Raw genomic sequence first — 9,086 nt, 5'->3', positions numbered from 1 at the left:
TTCTGCATAATGACTGTAGAATTCCTCTGCTGCTAATTGTGCTGTTCTTATTTGCAGTTTGACAAATTATTGTCTTTAGTGGAAATGGCTGGAATTCTCTAATTTTAATTAAAGTAATCTTATTATTTCTCTAGAGTTTCATTTTATTAACTTTCAGATATAGATAAATGTAAAGAATTAATCATGCAATGTATTAGGGTTAGCACATACTTTTGATTTCAACAAATTTTGGGGGAGTATGAATTATTTTAAGAAAGGTAGATTATAAGCAATGATTATCAAAGACCTATTTTTAATCATTTGTTACTTGATATTTAATGTAATAATATTTTATATCAAATTGTATATGCCTCCAATTGACGGCTAATGACAATGTGATATGTAAGTATATTAAATACTGTTGAAACTAAAAAAAAAACCTCTAAGTAGAATATTATGAACATGAGAATATTATATACTGCAGTTACAAAACATTGCTGGTGCAACCATCATCTTTATCTATCTTATATGCATTTACTAATAAACAAAAAATTTAAGTTTCTGAAAGCTCAGATCCCAGCATTAGAAAGATAACAAACCTAACATAAGAAAGGGAGGATAAAGGAACTAAAAGCACAAATTTAACAACTCAGAAAACAGAACTGAGAAATAAATCCAGGCTCTAATCATTCAAAAAGATCTATAAAATTTGACATAGATCTATAGAATATGGTCAACAAACAAGGAAAAGAGAAACCAATAATATAACAGTGATAAAAAGGATAAAAATTTTAAGGAAATACTAAGATTAATCTCAATAAATTTGAAAAGCAAGCTTTTATTTAATTTTAAGGAATATGTGATTCATAAAAGAAAACTGAGCCATTAGCTGTGTAAAAACAACAACAAAAAAACCCAGAGAATTAGCTCAAAAGGGCAATAAGCACAGATAGTTTCTCAGATGCATGCAAACTTCAGTTACATGCGGTTTTTTAGACTACAGAATACTATGGCATATAGTCAATGCACTTTCAGAGCTCTAGTTACTCTGATTCAGAACCTGAAAAATTATCCTCTAATGAATAGAGGATGAATAGGTTAAATGAGAATAATCATGTGTCCACCCTAATAGATTCTTAATAGGCATAAAAATAAGATCCAATAACCATTTAGACCTCAAATATTTAATAATAAAAACTAATGATTCTCTCTTTAAATATAAAATATTTAACATTAAACAATATTCAACTACATGCTTCATGATAATAACAGATAATATCAGATTGAAGAAATTACACTTTAATAAAACAAACAACACTACCACTCATGTTACTTAAGAACATTATCAATTTCCCTCCAATGCACTGAAACAAGATTAGAAGATGATATTTAAAATTGGGGAGGGGGGATCTACAAATATCAGAGCTGATAATGATTATCTACCCAGAAATCTAAGAAATCTCTATCAGAAATGAAAAATTAGTATTTCAAGAGTTTAGAAAGGCAAAAAATTTTTGAATATTCTTATGATCAGTAGTTTTTCTATTAATCAACAATAGTTAAACAAAAAAATGTATCTTAGAGAAAAATATCCATTTGTTATGACAAGATCAATATAAAAACTTCAGGATTAAACTTAATAAGCACTCAGAGCCCATATGAACAAAACAACAAAACTGAACTAAATGACACAAGAGGTGCTTGAATCAGTGGAGAATGTATTCATTAGGCATCTTCAAGTATTCAAGTGTGATTAACAAGAACAGAAACTGTAAAAAGATTTATCATTGAACTAGCAATAGTTCTGGAGATACATAGCTCCACAGCTACTGGAGTAGCTCAATCAGATCATCTATGACTCAGGTTCTACCCATCTATACATGTGCTATGCCATCTTCATGCATTGATTTCATCCTCAGCCTTGTTATAGGGTAGCCTTGAGAGTTTTCTCTTCTGTAATGCAAGGGCCTGACTTAGGCTTTGGTTGCTGAGACATCCTGAATAAACGCACTGCCAGCCAACCACTAGACACAGAGATTTTGGTTCTTTTCCACAACTGACCATTTGAGCCTCTCTTTTGTTTTTTTCTCTTCCTGCATTCTAAATTCCCACTCTTGCATTAAAATTCACCAACAGAGAGTGAGCACAAGAAACCCCAGGCCCTCTCACCCTCAACCCCAATAAAAGGAGAACCCAGGAATTATCTCCCTTTCTCCCTCTCCCTCCCCCAAAGACCACCCTTGTGGGCCCAGGGGTCTATGTATTTTTCAGGTCTTGTAAGTAATAAATCTTTTTTTTTTTTTCAAAGTCTCCTGATTGTTGTTCCTAAAGGGCATCTCCAATCATAAAAAAGACCACAAGGGTCCACCCAGGCAAAAAATTGTTTTGGAAAGGAAAGACTGGGAATTTTACGAGGCCAAGGCATTTCTAGACAACAGCTGAACTATCCATAGGCTGAGACTGGCACAAAACACTTGTCCAGGTGGCTTCACTTCTAGGGATCATGGTCTTACAAGACACAAACCAAAGCTAGAAGAAGGAAAACTGCTACTTTAGCCTGTTCTTGAACTTTACATAAATGAAACCATTCAAAATGCTAAAAATTTAAAATACCCAGTCTTTAAGTCTTGATGAGGAGGTGATAAACTTCAGTCTCCTTTACCTCGTGTTTTGTTTTTTGCACCCATTATCTCAGGCAAAAGAACAAGTAAGAAGTGCTGTAATTTTATTCTCTGAATTTACAAGGGAATGTTCTCTAGATGAACTCACCTTCAGCTTTGCTAATTCCAATTGTCTATTTGCATGTCCTTAAGGAGTCTCTTTGCATGACGATTGTCTATTTGTATGAACTTGCTGCTTAAAAGAATCTACAGTATTTGCTGATCTATTGCTTTAAGAGGTGTTGAATTTTAAATCCTGAAAATGCCAAAAGAAAAAAATAGAAAAACAGCATTAAGAATTGGTCAAGTCCCCAGATCAACTGAACCCATCCCTCGTATGTGAAATCTAATTTGCTAGTAGAGATTTTAGGCAAATGCACATTCATGTAAATGGGGTTTTCAGTGATTAGACTTGAGGAGAACTGGTTTGGACCAATTTAAACGTGGGCAGTCTACACCTACTGACTAGCTTCTCATGCTCTGAAATACTCTCTTCCGTAAACATGTAAAATCAGTATCAGTGACAGTGGTGGTAGGTAGAAGCCAGACTTCAGTGTACTGAGTAAATAGGACACAGAAAAGAGGGCAGTGATTCACACCACACTCTCAAGGTGTTTGGATTTAGAGAATGAAAGAGGTAAGTAAAAGAAGGGGTGTCGAGGTTGAAGACATTTTTTTAAATTTATTTTTATTTTTTTTTTATTTTTTAAAGATTTTATTTATTTATTTAACAGAGAGAGAAACAGCCAGCGAGAGAGGGAACACAAGCAGGGGGAGTGGGAGAGGAAGAAGCAGGCTCCCAGCAGAGGAGCCAGACGTGGGGCTCGATCCCAGAACTCCAGGATCACGCCCTGAGCCGAAGGCAGACGCCCAACGACTGAGCCACCCAGGCGCCCCGAGGTTGAAGACATTTTTAACAATGAGAAAAAGACCTGACTGTACTGACACGCAGTGAGAGAAGGAGAAACTGAATGTAGAGAATTGAGAGGTTCAAATAGAAAAACTGCTAAAAAGCACTTTATATTAGGCTGGTTAAGTCTAATCCCTCCTTCTAGACTAATCACTAGAACCAAGGAACTTGGGTATAATAATGGTCTACACCCAGGTAATGGGCCTGTCAGAGAGCAGAGGTTGGGCTACTACACTTCAGGTACAGCAAAGCCCAGAGGTTGGGAGGTCACCCCTAAAACACACCCTTTGTTTGCCTCCACTGTTTAGATCTGCCCACTGTCCTCTTCCTCCTCCCACTGATACTGCACTTTGGGTTCACAGAGTGCCTGTAAATCTCACTCCCAATGTTGTAACAGCCAACTGTAGCACTAATTTTGGTAAGTCATCCAATAACCTGATCTCAAATTCCTATAGCATCTAACTTAAGCCATGGTTGCTCAACTTGATTTCAGCCTTGACCCTTGAGACAACAATCATTCATCTTATTTGGATGGTTCCACCACTGTTGTCTTTAATCTCTGATGGAATCTTCTACCCTGCCAGCTTCTCACTTTTCCACCTGCACTATGGCTTTCTAAAAACTCTAGTTCTTCTGGTGCGCCTGGGTAGTGCAGTCGTTAAGCATCTGCCTTTGGCTCAGGGCGTGATCCCGGCATTCTGGGATTGAGTCCCACATCGGGCTCCTCTGCTGGGAGCCTGCTTCTTCCTCTCCCACTCCCCCTGCTGTGTTCCCTCTCTCACTGGCTGTCTCTCTGTCACATAAATAAATAAAATCTTTAAAAAAAATAAAAATAAAAACTCTAGTTCTTCAGCCCGTCCCTTCATTCTACCCCTCCCCATCAACCTCCCCCCCACCCAGAGAGCTTCATCTGATTTATTTCTGTGCATTGATTTAGCAGCTTGCATGTCTGCACCTTCAATATCTTGCCTACTTGTTCTTTTATTGCATTCACAAGCCCTACTCTCTCCATTTCTGTATCCAGGACATTACCCTCCATGGAATTTTGTTTATGCCTCAAACATAGCTTAATCACTCAGAAGTAATAGTCTTCTTTCTCCTTAAAGCTAACAAGTAGCTTGTAGTAGATGAACTTCATTTACACTTGACAGAGTTTCACTTAATCCTTTCTTCCATGCCCAAAATTCTATCTCTATATATCACATGACTTTAACGCTTTCTTTCAGTGCCAGTGAAATATTTTATAAGGATAACTTCTATACCTGAAATGTGTGTGTGTGTGTGTGTGTGTGTGTGTGTGTGTTTGGGCTGTGTAAATCTTTTACCACCTTTCCCTGGACCTTGATTCATCATTGTTTACCATTTCACTCTACATTCTTAACTTTTTCTGCTCTATAGGCATAACGTGTACCTACAGGTAAAAACATTTTCCCATAGGTATAAACATTTAAATATGCTATTTCATCCCAACTTAAAAAATAACATAGTTATTTTTCCTCACCACTGTGGCCCTCAGCCTTATATCTCTCCTATCTTTAAACTACTGTGCACCAATTTATAAAATATTGTTCACCAACTAAGACTGTTAAGGTACAAGGATGAATAAAGACAGAACAACAGATATATACACAGGTAACTATATTGCAATAATGTATTTGTGTTTTCAGACTGACTACAGGGCACTTCTAGAGCTAAGAGGATGGATACTTACACAATCTTGATTGGGAGTATCAGATGAAATTCATGTAAATCAATAAAATAAATGGATAGAAATCAATTGCATTTCTATACATTAATAATGAGATAGAAGAAAGAGAAATCAAGGAATCAAGCCCATTTACAATTGCACCAAAAACCATAAGATACCTAGGAATAAACCTAACCAGAGAGGTAAGCGATCTGTACTCTGAAAACTATAGAACGCCTATGAAAGAAATTGAGGAAGATACAAAGAAATGAAAAAACCTTCCATGTGCATGGATTAGAAGAACAAATACTGTTAAAATGTCTATGCTACCCGGAACAATCTACACATTCAATGTAATCCCTACCAAAATACCATCAACATTTTTCACAGAGCTGGAACAAATAATCTTAAAATTTGTATGGAACCAGAAAAGACCCCAAATAGCCAAAGGAATGTGAGAAAGAAAACTAAAGCTGGAGGCATCAAATTTTGGACTTCGAGCTCTATTACAAAGCTGTAGTCATTAAGACAGTATGGTACTGGCACAAAAACGGAGACATAGAGAACCCCAAAATGGACCCTCATCTCTATGGTCAACTAATCTTTGACAAATCAGGAAAAAATATCCAATGAAAAAAAGACAGTCTCTTCAACAAATGGTGCTGGGAAAATTGGACAGCCAATGCAGAAGAATGAACCTGGACAATTTCCTTACACCATACACAAAAAAAGACTCAAAATGGATGAAAGCCCTAAATGTGAGACAGGAATCCACCAAAATCCTAGAGGACGACACAGGCAACATCCTCTTTGACCTTGGCTGCAACAACTTCTTGCTAAACACATCCCCAAAGGCAAGAGAAAAAGGCAAAAATGAACTATTGGGACTTCATCAAGATAAAAAGCTTTTGCACAGCAAAGGAAACAAGAAACAAAACCGAAAGACAATTGACAGAATGGGAGAAGATATTTGCAAATGTCTGATCAGATAAAGAGATAGTATCCAAATCTATAAAGAACTTATCAATGAGTAGTGATGAGCACTGGGTGTTATACGCAACTAATGAATTGTTGAACACTACATCAAAAACTAATGATGTACTATATGTTGGCTAATTGAACATAATAAATAAAAATAATAGTAACAATAAAAATAATAAAAGAACTTATCAGTCTCAACACCAAAAAACCCCAAATAATCCAGTCAAGAAATGGGTGGAAGACATGAACAGACATTTCTCCAAAGAAGCCATACAAATGGCCAAAAGACACATGAAAAAATGCTCCACATCACTCGGCATCAGGGAAATACAAATCAAAACCACAATGAGATACCACCTCACACCAGTCAGAATGGCTACAATTAACAAGTCAGGAAACAACAAATGTTGGTGAGGATACGGAGAAAAGGGAACCTTCTTACACTGCTGGTGGGAATGCAAGCTGGTGCAGCCACTCTGGAATATAGTATGGAGGTTCCTCAAAGTGTTGAAAATAGAGCTACCCTATGATCCAGCAATTGCACTACTGGGTATTTTACCCCAAAGATACAAATGTAGTGATCCAAAGTGGCACCTGTACCCCAGTGTTTATAGCAGCAATGTCCACAATAGCCAAACTATACAAAGAGCCCAGATGTCCACCCACAGAAGAATGGATAAAGAAGATGTGGTATATATATATGAATATCATCAAAAGATGAAATCTTGCCATTTGCAACGATGTGGATGGAACGAGAGGGTATTACACTAAGTGAAATAAGCTAACCAGAGAAAGACAATTATCATATGATCTCTCACTGATATGTGGAATTTAAGAAACAAAACAGAGGATCATAGGGGAGGAGAGGAAAAAATGAAACAAGATGAAACCAGAGAGGGAGACAAACCATAAGAGACTCTTAATCATAGGAAACAAACTGAGGGTTCCTGGAGGGGAGATGGGTGGAGCGATGGGGTAACTGGGTGATGGACACTGGGGAGGGTATGTGTTGTAATGAGCATTTGGTATTATATAAGACTGATGAATCACAGACCTGTAGCCCTGAAACAAATAATACATTATATATTAATTATATTTAAATAAAAGAAGAAAAAACGTGAATCATGAATTGACATGTTATTAACTAAATCTATGAAGCTGAGAAGGTTTTCTGACTTATATGCTCTGTGTCTGAATAGGATTGATTCTGAGCCATGGAAAACAAAATAGCTTCTAGCACTTTCCTTGATAATTTTTAAAAAGGGAGAATTAGCAACGCACATTGCAACATGTGACAAAACAGAAAATCAGAAACTTAATGTCAGTCATGAGATTTCTTGCTGCAGTTCTACTTTATGTTTCTTTCATGTTATATATATTCTGTGCTGAGACATTGTAGATATTTTATCATCATTCTTCTCAGAGCTGCTTTCACCTCCTTGTTCTTCCAGCTGTAGAGGAGTGGATTCACCAGGGGAGTGATCACACTGTACTGTATGGAGAGGATTAACTCCAGAGGTGAGCCTGAGGTTGGCATGAGATAGCGAACAATGGCTGAGCCGTAGAACAGGATCACTGCAGTGAGGTGGGAGGAGCAGGTGGAGAAGGCCTTGCTTCTGCCTGTGGTAGAGCTGATGCTCAGGATGGTGGAGAGAATGCGGACATAAGAGAAGAAGATCAGGAGGCAGGTCCCAATGGCATGCAGGAGGGCAGAGCAGAGTAGCATTGCAGAGTTGGTGGAGACATCGGAGCAGGAGAGAGGGAAGAGGGAAGGCAGCTCACAGGAGTAGTGGTGGATGATTTGAAGCTCACAGAAGTCCATATTCAAAGTCAGGAGGATGTTCATGAGTGCATCCAGAAAGGCCACGACCCAAGAGCCCCACACCAACCTCTCACATAGCTGTTTATTCATTACCTGTCCATAGAGCAGAGGGTGGCAGATGGCAGCATAGCGGTCATAGGCCATCACTGAGAGCAGGCAAGCCTCAATCCCTGTAGTGGCAAACACAAAGAAGACCTGAGCCAGGCAGCCCTCTACTGAGATGGCTTTCCTCTGAGACAGGAGGTTCTCCAGCAGCTTGGGCACAGTGACTGAAGAATAGAAGAGGTCTTGGAAGGAGAGATGGCTCAGGAAGAAGTACATGGGTGTGTGGAGGTTAGAATCTGTATGGATCAGGAGTATTATCAGCAGGTTCCCCAGCAGAGTCAGAAGATAAATTATCAGGAACAGAACAAAGAGCAGAACCTGGACATGGGGGTCAGTAGACAGCCCGAGAAGGATGAACTCTGTGATGCCGCTGTGATTCCTTGAGGCCATTTGTGGTCACTGTTCTTTAGAGAAAAATTAGTAAGAGGATTGAAATCTCTTCTTTCCATAACAGTTTCCAGAAGGCATCACTCTTTGCTATTTATTCCCCTTATCTTTCCCTATATATTCCTTCCTGCCTGGTCTGATCTCCATTTTCATAGCCCTCACATCTGCCTACAATGGTTCCAAGGAGTCCTTCTCCTCCCTGGCTCTCTGCTGTGCTGTCTCTGAGCTCTGGATCAGCCCGACTGGAGACTTTTTCCTAATAAGACTAATTTATGCAGGGGTATGATCAACTATGCAGCCCTACCAGAAAACTGTCCCATGACTAAGTTACACAATCCTTTAGCTGGGTTCTTGTGTTCTGCTGCACTTCTCATCTTTTATGGATTTCAGAAGACGATCTGGGGAGGCTGATGCAGATCTCAGCTCACCTCTATTACCTGGTTTTTACTCCCTTCTTCAAACCCCTTGATGGTTCACTAACTGATTAACAATAGCAGAGATGTGTTTGTGTAGCAGTTTATTTTTGCACAAATGACTTCCACCCATTTTTTCCAC

The 9,086-nt window shown here is 38.5% G+C and overlaps 1 protein-coding gene across 1 annotated transcript; it reads right to left on the bottom strand.

The window, feature by feature from the left end:
* Positions 1 to 7,586: 7,586 nt before the first annotated feature.
* On the bottom strand, positions 7,587 to 8,534 carry LOC123794647 (olfactory receptor 8S1-like). The gene has a single exon (XM_045800817.1). It carries the CDS (start codon positions 8,532 to 8,534, stop codon positions 7,587 to 7,589), a length of 948 nt encoding a protein of 315 aa, XP_045656773.1.
* Between the last annotated feature and the right edge of the window lie 552 nt (positions 8,535 to 9,086).

The sequence above is a fragment of the Ursus americanus genome, chromosome 25 (assembly GCF_024610735.1).
Source record: "Ursus americanus isolate L20-20 chromosome 25, mUrsAme1.1.p, whole genome shotgun sequence".
Taxonomy (NCBI): Eukaryota; Metazoa; Chordata; class Mammalia; order Carnivora; family Ursidae; genus Ursus; species Ursus americanus.
This window is presented reverse-complemented; position numbering and strand designations above follow the sequence as displayed.